Source organism: Lucilia cuprina, chromosome 6, assembly GCF_022045245.1.
Source record: "Lucilia cuprina isolate Lc7/37 chromosome 6, ASM2204524v1, whole genome shotgun sequence".
NCBI classification, from domain to species: Eukaryota; Metazoa; Arthropoda; class Insecta; order Diptera; family Calliphoridae; genus Lucilia; species Lucilia cuprina.
Window position 1 is genome coordinate 27107333 of NC_060954.1, and position 19636 is coordinate 27126968.

Sequence of the window (19636 nt, forward strand, 5' to 3'; positions counted from 1 at the left end):
CAGTTTAGAAGACTGTTTATTTACTTACACAAACAATTTAAACATTGGACATATAAATGCCCAAAGTTTGAACCCATCTAACTCAAATGCAAAACTTGAAGAATTTAAAAGTGTGTTTAAAAATTCCCCTCTTCATAATATTGGCATTTCTGAGACGTGGTTTAAAACGAGTACACTATCTCAATCATTTAGCCTGCCTGGCTACAATATTGTTAGAAACGATCGTCCAGATTGCCTAAGAGCGGGTGGTGTCTGTTTGTACCTATCTGACAAATTACATTATAAAGTAGTTTTTCGTAGTGAGCATTATGGTATAAGTGAATCCCTATTCGTTGAGGTCTTCGGTGAAACTCCAGCGTTGATTGGTGTAGTTTATCTCCCGAATGGTAATATAAATGATTTCGAAAGACTTCATAGTGATCTTTTGATCGATTCTCAAATATTATAGTTATGGGGGACTTTAACTGTAATCTTTTTAATAATTCAGCTTCCAGCAATTTTAGATCCACTCTTTCGAGATGTGCTCTTAGTTATGTGCACAATAGCATATATATTTATATCTATCAGATTCTCAGCCAGATTAGATCTAACGAAGGTGAAAATTGGATTGAATTTATGAATTACAATAAAATAAATTATAATCAGATCACTCAATGTACTCAGGGATTTGATATAAGCCCTATTTTTACCTACAGTACCTGTAATTAGAGTTAAAGCAGGCACTACCGATAATGAGTAGATTAACTCAAGAGAAATAGTTACTGCGAGAAACGCCAGAGACTCGACATATGGTTTTTACTTAAGGAAACGATCTATGGAGAAATTATTGTAAATTAAGAAATAAGGCAAAGTCTGTAATCAGAAGCGTTCGTAGGGAATATGGTCAACAAATGTTTGAAGGAGCTGAGGGCAATAGAATATGGTGTAGATTACGTAAGTTAGGTTGCATTGGCCGTAATAGGCCACAATATGATGAATCTGAGGTTGAGAATATAGCTGCGACATTTTTAAGTAACCAAAGCTTCGATAATGACAGCAATTTCAACATTAATGATCTCGTGTCTAACCAAAATTCTTTTTCTTTTTCTTCAATAACAGAATATGAACTTAGTCTTGCTTAGTCTTAAATCCAATGCTATTGGTTGTGACAAAATACCTATTAAATTTATAAAAATTATTTTCCCGCTAATCTCAACTATTTTACTTTATATTATTAATACCATTTTTACAACTTCTAAATATCCGTTACAGTGAAAGTTAGGAAGAGTTATACCTATTCCGAAGAATGGAAACTACAATGCTGACAATTTAAGACCAATTACAATTTTACCCGCCATGTCAAAAATAGTTGAAAATTTAATGTATGAACAAATTTTATTACATACTAATACACCCTAATAAATATGCATTTCGCCAAAATTACAACACGACCTCTCTTCTTATTTCTATGACAGACTCTATACGCGTAAACTAGATGCTCACTCTAATTGTGTAATGGTATCCTTAGATCTAACGAAGGCATTCGATCGAGTTAATCACAAAATTCTTATAAGAGAGCTATATGAAAATTTTTCTTTTTCCGCACCTGCGTGTAGATTAATGTTTTCGTATTTATCAGAACGGTCTTAATTTGTTTCGTTTGGTAATGTTAACTCGACAGTTGGTCATGTTACATCTGGTTTGCCTCAGGGCTCTGTTTTGGGGTCCCTGCTCTTTCAGTTATATTTAAATGATTTTACTTCTGACTTATCTAATAGTTTAAGTGAATTATACGTTTTTGCAGACGATATATACCTGTTGTATGATGTGAACTCTGTTAGAAATAGAATTTGTAATAATCGTTTAAATGACCATATGGATTCCATTTAAAATTGGATGAGAAAAACTTGCTCGATATAAACTCAGCAAAAACAAAAGCTATTTACTTTGGAATACCAAATTCCCCAGCTCTCTATCCACAAATACGTATAAATGGAATAAACATCCAACATGTTGATGTAATTAACTGTCTTGGTCTTATTATTGATAACAATCTTAGATTTAATGGTCATGTTGATTCAGTTTTTAATGGAATCAGTTTCATACTAAGAAGATTGTATGCACACCTTTTCATATCAGACATAGATTAGCACATTCCTTACTTATGTCGAAAGTAAACTATTGTCTTGAAGTTTATTCTGGAACATTATCCAGCAATTTTGATCGTCTTGAGAGAATTGTAAGGAGAATTGTTCGTTATGTGTTCAATCTTCGATTGAATGATCATGAACGTGTTACTGAAGCTGTTTCTGAAACGTTCCTTCATTATAAGAATAAGTCGAATTTGGAATAATTTACCCAATGCACTAAGACTATTTTCATATTCAAATTATACTTTAGAAAAAAATTATAGAATTTTTTTCGCTCTACTTATTACAATTAATAACAATGTTATACTCAAAATTATGTGTTATATTATATTTCCGGTTTTTGATGGGTTTGAGTAGTGTTAAGAATAATTTTTTCTTTTTAAATTATATTTGGTAATGATTTATTCGGCTGGGGGGCCACTTATGTATGCATATTTATTATATATAATTATACAGTTAATGACATGAATATAGATCTAACGATACATGTATTATTGGCCCAGAAGGCTTTCTATGTATTGATGTAAATAAATAAAATAAATAAATAAATAAATAAATAAATAAATAAATAAATACACAACTTCTTCACTGGACGTAACCTGAAACTATCACCAGCGAAATCTTCAGCTACACTTTTCACCACCTGGACGAAGGAGGTAAACTTGAACCTAGGCGTCGTAGTCGATTTAAACCAAATTCCGACTGTGAACCACCGACTGTGATTTTGGGGATCACCTTTGACAGCCTGTTTACATCCTCAGCTTATGCCACTGCAATTACGCACAAATTGCGACGTAAAAACAAGGTCCTCAAAGCGCTAGCCGGCAGCACTTGGGGAATGGACAAAGAAACCTTGTTGGCTACCTATAAAACAATTGGTCAATTATGCTGCTCCAGTGTGGTCTCCATCGCTGAGTGATACCCAGTGGAGAAATATTCAAAGCTGCCAAAATGCTGCCCTAAGGACTGTAACGGGCTGCATGCAAATAACCTCAGAACACCATCCACATGATGAAACGAAGGTCCTCCCAGTCAAGGAACATAATGTCATGCTGACTAAACAGTTCCTCCTGGGATGTCACCGGAGGAGTCATCCCAACTTTAACATTACACAGTTGTATGCTCCCCCGAGGCATGTCAGGAAGGACCTTCGTGTATACGAAGACAGCATACGAAGTTATGTTCAGAATCCCTTTGATCGGACTTCGTATACAGCAGCTTTGAACGACATTCATAGAGACGCCATCAATACCGCGTTTTCAGGTTACCGCATGAATGTCGTTCTTGGAGGTCGCCCACCGCCCATAGCAGAAATAGAGAAGAGTTGCTCTGGCACAACTGAGATCGGGATGGAGCAACAGGCTTAACGTCTACTGGTCCCGCATAGACCGTGCCGTCCCCAATATATGCCTATCTTGTGGACAGGGTCCCCATGATACCCACCACATATTCAACTGTCCAGCCCACCCTAATTCACTTAGCCCAATGGATTTATGGACTAACCCTATTGAAGTAGCCCAATTTCTTGGCTTGGACCTAAATACAGAACCCCCGGATTAAAATTGTATAGTTTAAGCTGTTACTTCCGTATTATTATTTTAGCGTTATCGGCTTTTTGACTTAAATTGTTATTTTAGCGTTATCGGTATTTTGGCTTATTTCGGTATAAATATTTTAGGGTTATCGTTAGGGTACAAATATATATTTTATTGGTAATTTCGATATTATTTAAATAATAATAAAAATACGTTCATGAATGCATTAGTATTTGCAATCTTTTAAACAAGAAAATAATATTGGTATTGTTCAAGTTCGATTTATGGTTTACACTTGTTTTGATAACCCATGCAAATACTATTTTTTGCGACGTTAGAATCTTACTAAGCTCCGCTTTATTTACAACTTTGTTGGAAAATTCTAACGAGTAAACCGTTAACGGTACCTAAATATAGTTTGCCACCAATTTACGTTTTGTAAAGTAAAAAACACACTTCTTTTCTGATCGTCAACATAAGCACTACGTGCTCTTGGCGTTATTACTTCTACGAGGTAAAATAATAATAATAATAACAAATAAGTACAGAGAGATCTACGTCTCATTAAATTTGCAAATATATTGTTTTATTTTCATAAAATCTTGGGAAATTGTGGTGGAGCTGAACAGGTATTATATGTACTTTTGAAACATTTTAATTCATTAATAAAACATAAATAGAAAGTAACAAGTGGGAGTCCTATATTTGACTATGCCGAATCTCATATACCCACCATCTAATTGTATGACGTAAAACGAATGCCCTCTATAAACATCAGGGTGGTATTTGGAATATGGCTTATGTCAATTTTGGACCGAGTTATTTTGAACTAACAAAATATTTTTATTAAATTTTTAAAACGTGAACATAAGAGTAATATTCTGAAGAGGGCGTTAGGTTAGGTTATGCAGACTGTACACTACAAAGAGTATAGCTTTACTTGTGTCCAATTTGGTCCCTTTGTGATGTCTGAAAATAAAGATAAGATGCGTAAAGAGAGAAAAAAAACGGTAGAGACAGCAATGATAGTATTAAGAAATTAAATATAAACTGAAGTAGATAGAGTTGATATGAAAAAATATAGTGTGTGTTTCTTTTTACTTAGGTTATGTAAAAACAAACTGGTGGATACCATATAATACTGTGGATTTATAATTTGCTCGGGGCTCCAACTTCCTATATGAAGGTATTGGTCGATTACAAATTTTAAGAGTTAAGAGTAAAAAATGCAAGAATACAATCAGGTTGAACAGTTGATAGATCAGAAAGATCAGAAAAGTATGCCGACCCTGTTGCCTGATAACGAATCGATTTAAGTGCGGGCAGTTACACAGAAGATGAGTATGGAAGACCAATGGGTTTTGCAGTTTCCAAACTTGGAATGACCAGTAAGAAATGATAATAGAGTACTCAGATAAGTTCTGCTGAGGGCGTTATATGCATCAATTATGAACCGATACTCATAAATTTGTGTACATAGATTTTGTTCTGTATAATTCTTTTATGACGATATGCATTGCTATACTCGTAATGCATTGACGATATGCATTGCTATACTCGTAATTTTCTGAATCCTCATCAAAATGCAATAATAATTTTCATATGAAAGCTTGTTATGTCGAATTTCATAATTCGTATTTTTAAGCCGGCAATGAACGTTAAGAAATTTTATGAATGTGACTTTTTATTGGGGGTAGGGTCCGACCTATTCCCATTCGATTACTTACTTACATAATATGTATGTAAGTAAGTTTCTTAATATATTACGTCAAGCTTTCTAGCTATACTCGCTTTTAGCCAGTGATAAGAGTTAATAATTTTCTGAAGGGAGACTGTAGAGTCATTTATGGGCCGATCCTAAAAAAACTGGTAGATACATTTTGGGTCGCATAAAACTTATGTGTGTCGCATTTCATCGCTATATTCGTCTTAGCCCCGTTAACTCCACCTCCGGTTATTATTTAACATATAGATATTCTGTAAATATTTTTTTATGGAAACTGTAAATTTAACCTTACGATAGAATAAAACTTGACATTGAGGTAATGGGGGTTATCATTTAATAAGGACCCAAATTATATATACTTTGTGGGTATTTGACAATATTTCGATATATGTATTACAAATGACAAAAACAATATACCACCCTTCTTCTGTGATGGTGATATGTAAAGAGGGTTGTCAATGTTTGAGAAAGAAATAAAAAACGCCAGTGATACAGCTTAATTAGAAGTGGAACCGCTGTCGACAAATAACACAAAAATGCAAGCGACGAATTAAAATTAAGCGACTTTCGACAGACCACATTTTTGACATAAGAAAAAATCAAGGCAAAATTATGTTTTGTTTAAAACTATTTTTTATAAAATAAAAAGGAAAGATTAAAAAATTATTCTGAATATAATACGGGAACAGACATATTATTTTTCTGGTTTTATTTATATTTATTTCATTTAATATTTGACATTAATAATAACACATGCCGAAAAACGCGCATTATAACAACCTCGTTTTTGCAGTTTTGCAAGATTTTTAACAAAATATTCTGCACATATGGCAACGCTACAATGAATTAGATTAATGAATTGAACGCCAGCTATCGCAGTAAAAGTAAAATAGAATCTATCTCAACCACAATGTCGCCTACCACAAGGCGATATTTTGCTCTACATACAAAATGTATGAAAATTCATTGTCGACAGCGTTGTAGTTCCAATTGTAATTAAGTTGATATTGCTAATATTAATAAAGTGAAGAGTTACCTTGGAAATTCTAGTTTTTTTCGCAATCCAATCTATCAATCAAGTTTTGGCTACAGGACCTTTGATATTTTGCAATCCAATCTACTATTCCAGGACTGGTTAATGATGTCGTATCCTATTATAGTGGCAAATGGGTGATTTTACCATCCTTTCCCTATCATTTGTATCAAGGTTCGAACCTAATCTAGATAGTTCGTCTGCAACCTCATTAACATGTACATTACAGTGCCTGGCACCCAACAAAATCTAATGACAAACAGTCTCATAATATCCCTAAGGGCATTTCTACAATCTCCAAATAGGTGCGAGTGTACCGTATGACAATCCAATGTTCAAAGGGCAACTTGAATATCAACATAAATTGTCACAACCGACCCCTGATCGATATGATTCCTTATCAGTTTCGTCGCTTTCCAGATCGCTAGGATCTCTGCTTGGAAGACACTACATTCGTCAGGGAGTCTGTATGACCGTTTTATATTGATATCAACGATATAGGCATTTTGGAAGATGTTTCCCCGAAGTCTAGAGTCGTGAAATCATAATCTGTATCATCACGTCATCTGCCTATGCAGATCCTTAGAGTCAAGTAGCCTTAGGATACCGTTAACCGCTAGTAGCCACAGAAGAGGACATAAAACACGCCTCTGTGGTTTCCTCCTGGTAACCCTTCTCCTAATGCAATGATCCCCTAGGGTCGAGTTAATAATTCTACCGCTAAGCATGCAGACTATCCAACTTATCAGGAAGTCTTGAATTCCGAGCCCTATAAGCGAATCTCTAATAGCCTCAATCCTTATATTATTGAAGGCTCCCTCAATGTCCAAAAACGCAGTCAGAGTAAGGAGTGAGATCGAAAAATTCTTAACACACGTTTTTCATTACATTTTTCAACCAAAGTATTATTTGATTTTTTTTGATCAAGTTACCTTTGAAAAACATGTCAGTTATTATGTGTAATGTCAATTATATTAATTTTTTTGTTAATCTGATTAAAATGAGTGACCAGAAAAAAGTGCGTACTGAAATTATTAAATATTTTCAACTAAACCCAACTTGGTCTTACAAAAATTTCGCCAAGCATACAAAGGTCTGCCGTCAAACTGTTTCCAATGTTATTAAACAGTACCGGGAGAACTTGTCAGTTGATAGAAAACCTGGTTCAGGTAGAAGGAATGGTCCACATGATGTTTCTAAATCCAAGAAAATAGAACGCATTTTCAAAAGAGCTCCCAACACATCCGGTAGGAAAGCAGCTCGGTTAGCTCAGTGCTCGGACTATTTGGTACGAAAAGTTAAAGCTAATGCAGGTTTAAAAACATACAAGGCTCAAAAAGTTCCTGACAGGAACGCTGCTAAAAATTTAGAGGCCAAAAACAGAGCACGGAAATTGAAGTCAAGTTTTATAAAAAAATATTCTTGCTGCATAATGGATGACGAAACGTATGTTCTGGCAGATTTTTCGCAACTTCCAGGTCAAAAGTTTTATGTTGCTGATGCTCGAGGGAATGTTGAAGAAAAGTTTAGGACCCATAAGCAGACAAAATTTCCCAGAAAGTTCTTGGTATGGCAAGCAATATGCAGTTGCGGCAAAAGAAGCCAATCATTTGTTACAACGGGCTCTATAAATACCGAAATTTACATCAAGGAATGTTTACAAAAAAGGCTGCTTCCATTCATAAGACTTCATAATGTGTCCACTTATTTTTGGCCTGACTTGGCATCCTGTCACTATGGTAAACAAGCCATTGAGTGGTACAAGAACAATAATGTGGTATTTGTACCAAGAGAGGCAAATCCTCCAAACTGCCCGGAGCTAAGGCCAGAGGAGAGATATTGGGCTCTTGTTAAAAGAGAATTGAAGAGTACAAAAAAGGTGTCCAAAAGTGTGGTAGATTTTAAACGGAGATGGACTACATGTTCGAGCAAAGTGACAGAAAGCACTATAAAAACGTTAATGGAAGGGTTTCCGAAAAGGGTTCAAAATTTCATCACTAGTGATTAAAACTATAAAAATATTTTTTTTTTTGTAAATTGTAATAATAATTTGAATCAAATAAAAAAAATAAAGCTGTAAGTTTAGTGGTTTCTTTTTTATAAACATATATGTATGTTAAGAATTTTTCGATCTCACTCCTTATAATACCTATTCTTCAAGCCGTGCTCAACACAACTTACTTAGGTCTAAAATCGTTTGGCTTTGAGTGGCTTGCCTTACCGGCCTTGGGTATGAAAATAACCCTAACCTCTCTCTACCTCGTTGGTAAATATCTACCAAGGCATCTCTTAAAAATCTCCAGCAGAAGAGATATAGCGTCCTGAGGCAAGTTCTTTAGTAGAGCTGGAAATATGCCATCCGGTGTGTTACTTGGCGCCACAGACTCGAAGACCCGATGGTCGTCAACCACATCTTCAGTTGCAAGACAACCCGGAAAATGTGTTCCCATTAGAAGAGCTAGGGTCTCAGAGCTCATGAGTTATCACTTCCTTGGATATACCTTATGACCCTTGGGTTCTTAGATAATACCATTTGGAATCTTGATAACTCGTTGACATTGTCTATGGATTTACAGTACTGGGACCATGAAATCCTTTTAGCCCATTTGAGATCAGCTTTATACTTATTGAAACACATTTTATAGTTATTCCAGTCAGTTGCTTGACCTGTAAACTTGACCCTATTGAAAAATTTCCTAACAGTCGACCTTTGAAGTTTAAGTTTCTTGCTCCACCACTTAGGTTGCTCTCTTTTGCCCAGGAAAGTAACCGGACAAGTTAGCTCATAGCTTCTCTTATGTATATCTGGGAACTCGTTCACAACCCCCTCTAAATCAGTTGGCAACAAATCGCACAAGGCCCGTTGTGCCAACACAGACTCTACCCTATCATTAAGGTTTCCCAATTTGTTTTCCTAGGATCCCTAAAAGGTGGACTTCTAGCCATGACAAAATCCAGTGTGAAGGCAATGCGACTATGGTCCGAAAATGAACAATTCGTTGCAACCTTCCAATCCCTAACGAGATCTTTTAAACGGTTAATTAAAGTTAAATCTGTAACTACCTCCCTATCCTTGTTCCTGAACGTCGTCGTATAGCCCTTGTTACAGATGATGAGATTATTATCAGTTATAAAGTAAAATATTAACTAACCTCTTTTGTTGATATCCATGCTGCCTCATTGGCAATGATGAGCATTAGCATCGCAGCCCATCACAAGGATCGCACTTTTTATTCTCGCATATACCGTCAACTCACGCATCTCAGTAGCCTCGCACGGCATATACACCGAAGCCAGTGTGAGCGTACGCCTACCTTTGGCTTCTCTGATTATTACGGCTATGTCACCGCTCCTTAAAGTATGAGAAATGAGAAAACCTAATTCATTCTTTGCCAGGATACAAGTCCTTACATTGTCCTCGGTAGACGGGACAAAGGTGTAACCTTTGACCCTTAAACCAAGAACCTTATTATTGTTAATCCAATAAGGACACGTCCGTCTGCGAATAGTGATGCAGGTTTATCTTCACCACAAGCAACTTCTTTGGTTCTGTCATGTTTCTGGATCGGAACCTGACAGAGTCAACACCAAACTTCTCATACAGGCCTTCTGAGGACTTTCGATCCACAGCGAATCGAAAGTCCTTGCCAGTATTCTCCTTACATTGAGTTCACATGTCTCCATTGGTCTGTAAGAAGACTAACATTCTGTTTGGCCATACCTCCAGTATGGTTTATACCGTTCATACGGGTGGTGGAATCTACACTGTTACTATTGACCGTAGTGGCATTTCGGAAGCCTGTATCACCTCAAGCTTTGCTGCTGGGTTAATGTCGCTACATTTGCCAATTGCCGATTTTAAGAATTCCAATGAGTTCTTGTTTCCGCAATTGACAACCTTCACGCCCTTAACCCAGGATAAATCTTCCGACCCACCCTCAACAATGGCGATTTAATCAATCAGCCTACCTTCAATGCTGGTTGACTTCTTCACATTCTTACTGGATGAAGAGGGTTAATCATCAATAGATCGTAGTATAAAGGGAATATAAAATAGGGTTTCAAATAAATTTCTAAAATGAACATTGCCGGCTACCTTGCAACGACGAAGTCAGTTGCAACAATAAATCAGAAATAAAGGTTAATAAATCTAGGATAAACTTATACATATATAATTTTTTTTCTTTTCATTACATTTTGATTTATATTTATATATATTTTTTTTAATTTCATTTTCATTAATATTTTCAAATTTTAAATATTTTCGACGAAAAGTCAAAGAACCTGAGTAGATTTTTAAGAAAGCAGAGACCGAAAATAACTGGGCCATTTTGGTTTTTGAAATATTCTAACACCATATACTATTTATTATTTCTTTTTTGTGTTAAATCACTGAGAGAGTGATTTAAAAGAGAAATTCTTAGGTTAATGGTTGAGAGAAACAGAAAAGTAAAAGTAAACAAAAATCATAATTAGTTATTTATTATTTCATATTGTTCGTAAAGGTTAAGCAGAAGTCTTTATTAACATACTTTGAAAAATAAATCGCAAATATTCTATCATCTAAAGCTATTCTTATTAAGAAACTTTGATATTTTTTGATTTCATTATGTATTTAGTACATTTTTATGTTTAAATATTTTATTTACAAAAGAAAACTAAGTTTTTTCAACATATATATAGAGCAATATAATATTAATTAAGTATAAGTATTTATTAATTTATATTCAATATTAATACAAATAAAAATATTTAAATATTTTGCTTAGAATTTAATTTAATAAAGAGTAACTTTTCTAAAATATCTGCACCTAAATTACTCCGCCTCTCATTTAGAATGAAATGTAGAGAAGAAAATGCTCTCTCTACGGATACTTGGGTAGCAGGAACGCCAAGCACTATTGCAGCTATTTGGTAAATTTGTGGGCAACTGTATTTAATATTTTCATAAAATGAAAAAAATGTTTGTGTCTATAGGAAGTCGTTTATGGATATTTTCAAAATTTTCAATTTTATTGTAAACTTCGAGTAAATTTTCAAAACTTTCGTAGGAATTTGATGTGGTATTTTCCGATTCAATTTCATTCATCAGCGATGTAAGAAAATCATTTTCATTTGTATTGCAGTTCTCATTTACAACAATATCTGGAATTTGTTCTATTCGGTTGGCTTCTACATCATCTCCATTTATCTGTAAGGGCTGTATAAAAATTACAATCTTATACATGTAAATAAGATCAACATACTTCTCTTATTGTTTGGATTCTTTTAGCAATATTCTTTAAATTAGATTTGGCTGATAGCTTCTGAGTAGCAGTTAAAAGCAAGTTTAAACGTGGATCCAGATATACAGCACTTAATAAAGTCACATTATCTAATAGGAAATGTTCTCTCCCATTCATAATTTGCGATATAAGCTTTTGCATTTCAAATTGACTTAATTGAAACCCTCTTTTTAAATTCATCCATAATTTAAACAATTCACATAAAGGAAATTGTTCTTTTTGGAATTTCATTGTTACGTTCCAAATTGGTTCCATTGTTTGCAAATACATATTAATCCATTCCCAATCTATTGGCACTTCTAAAAGGTTATTTTCGTCTATAAATTCACGAATTTCATTTAATGATTTAATCATTGTGTATGTTGAGTTCCAACGGGTTATAACATCTAAAGAAGGTATTTTTTGGTTGTGTTTTTTTAATATTAGTCTACAAAATAATAAAATTTATTGTACATATAAAAATTTATAATTCTATTATATTTATACCTATTTTTTGATGTTCGCAATGATTTGGCAGCATTTCTTGCAACTTCTATTTTATATTTTAAATCATTTTGTTTGTGAAGGTCTACAACACAAAGTTGTAGCGTATGTGCTGCACATCGCATTAAATGAATGTTTGGTATTAAAATGTTGTCCAGCAGATCATCGGTATCTGAATTTTCTAAGTCATCGGTTAACATTTCATCATTCATGAATTTTACAGCTCTAATCATATTTTTCCCATTATCCGTTGTAATGCTAAATAAGTTTAATGTTATAATGTTAAATTCTCATCTAAAATAGCTAAATAAATTATTTATGCAATTGCCTTTAGAGCTTATAATTCTGTTTAGATTATCAGTATATATTCATCACAATATTGCCCAATTTACGATCAGTGTCATTGCGTTGTACAGTAGGTCAGAGAGGTAATTTTAGAAATAAATCTGGCATTTCTGAATGTTTTGTAAAGGTAATCACGAATTTTCTAAATGGAACATTATTAAACGCCATTTTTTGTATCCCATTCGATTTCAATGAATTTTAGAAAGCAATTTCTTAAATAGGATCAATATTGCATAAAAATCAAATTGTACTAGCTAAAGATCGAATTTTTATAGACTACCATTTCATCAAGATACTGCGTGTTTAATTTTATATTTATTTCTAGGTTCAATAGGTTCAAGTATTCAAAAAGCACCTTTTGAAGGATTAAATAGTACCAAAAATCCCCTTTTACAGATTCTTATTTATTCCGTGCTCTATATGATTAATTTTATGTTTCTATGCTCAATGAGGTTGAATGAAATCATGTTTCAAATTTATCGATAAATAACATATAATTTGTGTATAATTATAATTGGTATAGGCAATCATATCGTTATTTAAAAAAAACGTTTTGTAAGTACGTAAATAAAAAAGATAACTTACCTGTAAATTTGGTTAATATTTATCGCGAATCTTTCCAGGGTTTTCATTATTTCTTGTTTAATATATTCCCCTGTAACTCTTTCTTCACAATTAATCATTGCCAAATTTTTTATAACTATATTCATTTTACCGTTTGTAAACATTACCAGTTGTACATTAATCCCCAAAATGGTTCTGTTAAGCCTTGTAGCGACATCAATTTTAAGGGATATAATTTTATTTTTTAGAAGAATTTTTATATCTTCTTTTAGTTTATTTGCCTTTTCTTCAATAAAGATTTTCACATTATGGGAATTAATTGGATTTATTTTTAAACATTCAAAAATGGGATCAACAATGTTTCTAAATCCATCATTATCTAAAATGGATAAAGGTCTCCCATCATCCGTAAGAATTTGGAGTATTGAGGAAACAAAATCATCTTTGTTTATTCTGTAACTTATTTTCACTCTTTTATTCTGAACTTCCTCATAATCGACGATAGATAAATCATCATAAACGGATTTATGATGTTGCATTATATGTCTTCTTAAATTTGTTAAATGATTTCCATTATATATTTTTTTACAAATTTTGCACACAGTTTTATTTGTTTCACAATGAAAATTGAAAAAATTTCGTAGTTCACGATTGGTTTTTCGACCCATCTCGACACTCTTTCCTTAAGGAACAACTGTACAAATATAAAACTTCTTCCTAAAATTTGTTGAAAATTAACTACTGAAATGCATAATCGAAATAAAAGAGAAAGAATTGAAACAGCAAAACAGATCAACCATAATCGAAATTGTTTGTGTATCACTGCAATCATTAAAAACAATAAAAAGTAGTAAAAGTCATACCAAAGCACATAAACAAAAAAACATTATTTAACTGTTATTCTGAGTGATTTATTTTTAAAATAAAAAATAAATCACAATTCAATCACTTTGCTTTTATGGCCCAGTTATTTTCAGTCTCTGTAAGAAAGTCTCTCGACTTTTTTTTAGAAAGTCTCTCGACTTTCCCCATACAACCGAAGTCCTACAGATTGATTTTTAAGAAGTCTCTTGACTTTCCCTATAGAACCGAAGTCCCACAGGTGGATTTTTTCAGTATCTCGACTGTACGCATGAATAAAAAACATTCACAAGTCAATTTAATATTGTTTTATTTTCTTAATAAGGGGATTGGCCGGAAAAAACCCCATCCAAATGGGGTGTATTGTTCAAGTGGAAGACCCGGGCTAGAATAGATTTTTATTTTAATAATGAAAGCACTTGGTTCTAGCCCTGATTAAATGTGGGATCAGAAATATTTCCGGTAGAGTACGTATACCGACCATTTTCTTCACAGTTGCAGACAACGTGATTTGAGGATGAGGCACATATATTGAGCCGATAGTCAAACGACATATATTAACGTCGTTGGCAGACGATATAGGTGGCCTAAGCTGCTGGACTAGGGACTCACAAACATAAGACATCGGACAACACAAGTCTAAAAACGCTCGGACCAAAATTCGACGGTTGCCTATCAACAAATTTACTTTTAAGGTCGGAGACAGGTTAATATAATATCTTAATGGCACATTCAAAGCCTGGGCGGGATAGGGAATAGATTTCGCTTTTGACTGCGCTGAAGTATGGGGTTTAGTTTTCGCGTCTTTCTTTTTTTGACCTTTTCCTGGTGAGTGCAAAACAGAGAGGTGATTGTCGCGGCATATGTTGCACTTCACCAACGACTTGCACTCATTAGTCAGGTGTTTAGTCAATAAACATCTTGCTACTGATGTAAAACTACAAATCTATGCCTGTTTTCGTGAGGCAACTTCCGAAAACTAGCGCATCTATACAGCGGGTGTCTTCCTTTACACTGCACAGTGGGGCAGAATGGAAATTTTATGGAAATAAATCTGGCGTTTCTAAACGGCTGATCCGATCGGGATAAAATTTGGCGTGAGCGTAGCCAAGGAGTATTCGAGTTTAAGTTTTGAAGATGAACCCCGCAGATGCCCCAGGGACGGAGCTGTGGCGGCTTAAAGTAGGGTACCTACGACATGTAGAATTTTTAAACTTGTGCCATTTTTTTGTTTTTCAGATCTTGAAAAACATGCTTGGACATACTACTTATCTATTATAATATCCGAGTTATAGGCATTTAAAAATTTAGTGATACAAAATTTACCATACCTTGGTCCGCCTTTTTTTGAATACCGGGCGTAATTTTGGACCAAATGGACTCAATTTTTTCTTATTAGTCAGATCAATATCATTTACAGATCCAAAAATATACGTTTTTTAATTTAAAAATTCAAAAAATTTTAGATTTTTGCCGTTTTTTTGCTCAAAATGTGTCTTAACTCTTTTTTTTAATAAAATAAAATTTTTCAATATCATTTACAGATCCAAAAATATACGTTTTTTAATTTAAAAATTCAAAAAATTTTAGATTTTTGCCGTTTTTTTGCTCAAAATGTGTCTTAACTCTTTTTTTTAATAAAATAAAATTTTCTTTAAGAACATAACAATTTTATAGTTTTCTAAAAGGTATCTTTACGCAGAACGCTTTGACGTAAAAAACTTGTCCTATTTTTTGAAAATGTTGCCACTGCGTCCTTCCGAATATGACCTATTTTTTATCAAAATTTCAACTTTGGGCGACATGTTCTAAAATCCCAAAGCTGGTATCAGAAAACTGAAGCAGTTTTGGAAACCTCAATATGTTTTCTATTTACTCCAAAAGTATTTTAACAGCCCTGAAAGAAATGTGGACCCTATGGGCAAAAATGTAAAAAATCCCATTTTTGGGATTTTCATTCCTATTTTTGGGAATTGCGGGATGCCCTTTGACCTTTTTAATTTTTTTTTTGCATTTTCTTATTTGAAATGACAAATTTAACAAGCGTTGAAGATTTCATTGCGTTTTGTTCATAAATAAAGATTTTGTCATATTTTACATATTTCTTAAATTTCTAAAACTATGCTTTATATCAAAATTTTAATAGAGTCGCAGATAGCTACAACAATTTAGTCCATATTTATCCCTTAATATCTTTTTTAGTTAGATATGGAAATTCTCGGCCCTTTACAAAAAATTTCAAGCCAATATCTCAATTACATTCAAAAATATGTTCATTTAAACCTGTATCCTTTAATTTCATATTTTTCATATTTTAGTATTAAATATGACATAACGTGTTTAAATCTTATATTTACCTATTTTCTATTTGTTTGCTTATCCTTATAATTGAAAGGTCCTATTATGCTTAAATTTTCAGAAATTTATAACTATTTTTTACCTCAATTTTTTCGACAGATCATTTCGTTCTGTTTCGTTTATGATATAATATACAGGTAATGATATTTTCGATTCATTCACTAATAAGAAATATCAATGACTGAATTACAGGTTATAGTAATATAGTCCAAAATGTTAATAGGTAGACAGTTCGTAATTTTTTACTTTGGAATACCTGTATCGGAAATGACAAGAATTGGTATATAAGCATCATTAACAGCATCAAGAATTGTGTCAGACTTTTCAGAAGACCATCTAAGGAAAATTCATAACTGTGATGTTGTCTTAATGTGTAAGTGGGGATGTGACGGTTTATCAGCACTTCCAGAATACAAACAAGCTTGTGGAAGTCGGACATTAGCAGACTACAAAAGTGTATTTATGTCATCATTAGTGCCATTACGAATTCGTTCATATTCCCTTAATCCATCATCGTCAAGCATCGGAAATTCATTTGAAGATATATGGATCAATACAACTCCGGGTTCAAAAAATTTTTGTAGACCCATTAAATTTGAATATATAAAGGAGTCAAAGAAAACAACAAAAGATTTAGTGGAATATTTAAAAGATGAAATAAATGCACTGGAGCCCATTTGCATAAAAATAAAGGAATTCTCTATTAACGTATCATATCAGCTAAGCTTAACAATGATTGATGGAAAGGTCAGCAATGCCATAACAGAAACTTCATCCTTCTGGGGATGCTCAATATGTAATGAGAAAAAGTCGCAATTCTCAAATATAAACAAAAGCAGAAGTATTAATGAAGAAGTCCTGTCTTTCGGAATTTCACCACTTCATGCCAGAATACGATTTTAGGATTACTTTTTACACAAAGCATACGACCTCAAATATAGAAGTGTGCCAGAGAATCTTACTAAATCAACAAAAAATAATGAAGAATTGAAAGAACTGAGAGCTGCGGAAAAAAAGCAGAATCCAAGAAGAATTTAAAGTTCAGATGGGATTAAACATCGACAAACCACTTCCAAGTTGCGGTAGTACAAATTACGGTAATACGGCGAGAAGGTTTTTTCGTGATTTTGAAATTACTTCAAAAATAACTGGAATCGACAAGGAGTTGCTTCGAAGAGTTAACACTATTTTAATAGCACTGAATAGTAAACATAAAATTAATGGAAATCGATTTGGAGAATATACACTGAAATTTCTAAATTACTTGTATCTCTGTATCCATGGAGGGAACTAACACCAACAGTACACAAAGTATTGTGTCATGGTCAAATAATAATTGAATCGAATATTCTTCCACTTGGAGAGTTAACAGAAGAAGCCCAGGAAGCGAGGAATTGAGATTTTAAGCATGTTCAACTTTTCAGCTTAAGAAAATGCTCCAGGCAATCACAGAATGAAGATATTTTTAATAGTTTACTTCTATCTTCTGATCCTGTTCTTTCAACTATGCGAAAAAGATGGATTTGTTATGAAACTCTATCATCTCAAAACGAGGAAGATTTAAAGGACTTATATTACCTTATGGATATGTATACCGTTATGACAGATTATTTTTTTAGAAAATAAGTAGTGTTAGGAATTAACTATATAAGTAGGTTGTAAGAATTAATTGTATTATGTTTAAGATAAACAGTTCAAATAAATAAAGCTATTATACTAACTGATGAAATTGTATTAAATTGTGTTTTATATTTCGGTGGGCGGGAAAGGTGGTTTGTGTGGGGTGGTTTAGGTGTTGTTGTGCGTGGCTCATAATAAAATTATATTTTTTTATTGTATATACAATGTTATAGTCTTTAATAAAATAATTAACTAAATAATTTTTAAAAATTGTCCAAATATTTTATTCAACACCAAATGTATGTTCTGTCATAATTAATACTAAAATATGAAAAAGATGAAATTAAAAGAACACAGGTTTAAATGATCACATTTTTGAATGTAATTGAGATATTGGCTTGAAATTTTTTGTAAAGGGTCGAGAATTTCCATATCTAACTAAAAAAATATATTAAGGGATAAATATAAACTAAATTGTTGTAGCTATCTGCGACCCTATTAAAATTTTGATATAAATCATAGTTTTAGAAATTTAACAAATATGTAATATATGACAAAATCTTTATTTATGAACAAAACTCAATGAAATCTTCAACGCTTGTTAAATTTGTCGTTTCAAATAAGGAAATGCAAAAAAAAAAATTGAAAAGGTCAAATGGCATCCCGCAATTCCCAAAAATAGGAATGAAAATCCCAAAAATGGGATTTTTTACATTTTTGCCCATAGGGTCCACATTTCTTTCAGGGCTGGGAAAATACTTTTGGAGTAAATAGAAAACATATTGAGGTTTCCAAAACTATAAAATTGTTATATGTTATTAAAGAAAATTTTATTTTATTAATAAAAGAATTAAGACACATTTTGGGCAAAAAAACGGCAAAAATCTAAAATTTTTTGAATTTTTAAATTAAAAAACGTATATTTTTGGATCTGTAAATGATATTGATCTGAAATTTTTAAATCATGTTTGTATCGAATTACACCGCTATTGATGCTTTTGTTAGTCAGTTATGGGCAATAAAGTCATTTTCTGAAGGGGACTTTGTATGGGGGGTAGGGTTAATTATGGACCGATCCATATAAAATTCTACGAAGATATTTATGTCACAATAAAACATGTTTGTGCCGAATTACACTGCTATTGATGCTTCTCTTAGCCAGTTATGAACGATAAAGTAATTTTTAGAAGGGGACTTTGTATGGGGGGTAGGGTCAATTATAAAATGATCCTTTCAAAATTTACGTTCCCATAAAACATGTTTGTGCCGAATTTCAACGCTATTGATGCTTCTCTTAGCCAGTTATGAAAGATAAAGTAATTTTCTGAAGGGAACTTTTTATTATTGATGCTTTATTATTGATGCTTCTCTTAGCCAGTTATGAGCGATAAAGTTATTTTCTGAAGGGAACTTTATTATTGATGCTTTATTATTGATGCTTCTCTTAGCCAGTTATGAGCGATAAAGTTATTTTCTGAAGGGAACTTTATTTGGGGGGTATTATGAACCGATCCTTATAAAATTCTACGAAGTGATTAACGTTCCCATAAAACATGTTTGTGCCGAATTTCACCGCTATTGATGCTTCTCTTAGCCAGTTATGAGCGATAAAGTTATTTTCTGAAGGGAACTTTATTATTGATGCTTTATTATTGATGCTTCTCTTAGCCAGTTATGAGCGATAAAGTTATTTTCTG

The 19636-nt window shown here is 33.0% G+C and overlaps 2 protein-coding genes across 4 annotated transcripts in view; one reads left to right on the plus strand and one right to left on the minus strand.

Annotated features, from left to right (window-relative positions):
* Positions 1 to 19636, plus strand: part of LOC111679324 (probable serine/threonine-protein kinase DDB_G0282963) — a 342621-nt gene that overhangs the window by 9209 nt on the left and 313776 nt on the right. The gene's annotated exons all lie outside the window — the stretch shown is intronic.
* On the minus strand, positions 11210 to 12421 carry LOC124420564. The gene is made up of 3 exons (XM_046953884.1): positions 12195 to 12421; positions 11670 to 12135; positions 11210 to 11614 (listed from the first exon to the last, which is right to left on the minus strand). The coding sequence occupies exons 1-3, from the start codon at positions 12401 to 12403 to the stop codon at positions 11369 to 11371; spliced, it is 921 nt and encodes a 306-aa protein (XP_046809840.1). The 5' UTR covers positions 12404 to 12421; the 3' UTR covers positions 11210 to 11368.

Bases quoted from the DNA above. Each gene is read 5' to 3' on its own strand.
- LOC124420564 (XM_046953884.1), bottom strand. From the start codon at position 12,403: ATGAATGATGAAATGTTAACCGATGACTTAGAAAATTCAGATACCGAT. The intron at 12,136-12,194 runs GTATAAATATAA...ATTATTTTGTAG, and splicing joins TTGCGAACATCAAAAAATAG to ACTAATATTAAAAAAACACA. The intron at 11,615-11,669 runs GTATGTTGATCT...CAGCCCTTACAG, and splicing joins GAATCCAAACAATAAGAGAA to ATAAATGGAGATGATGTAGA.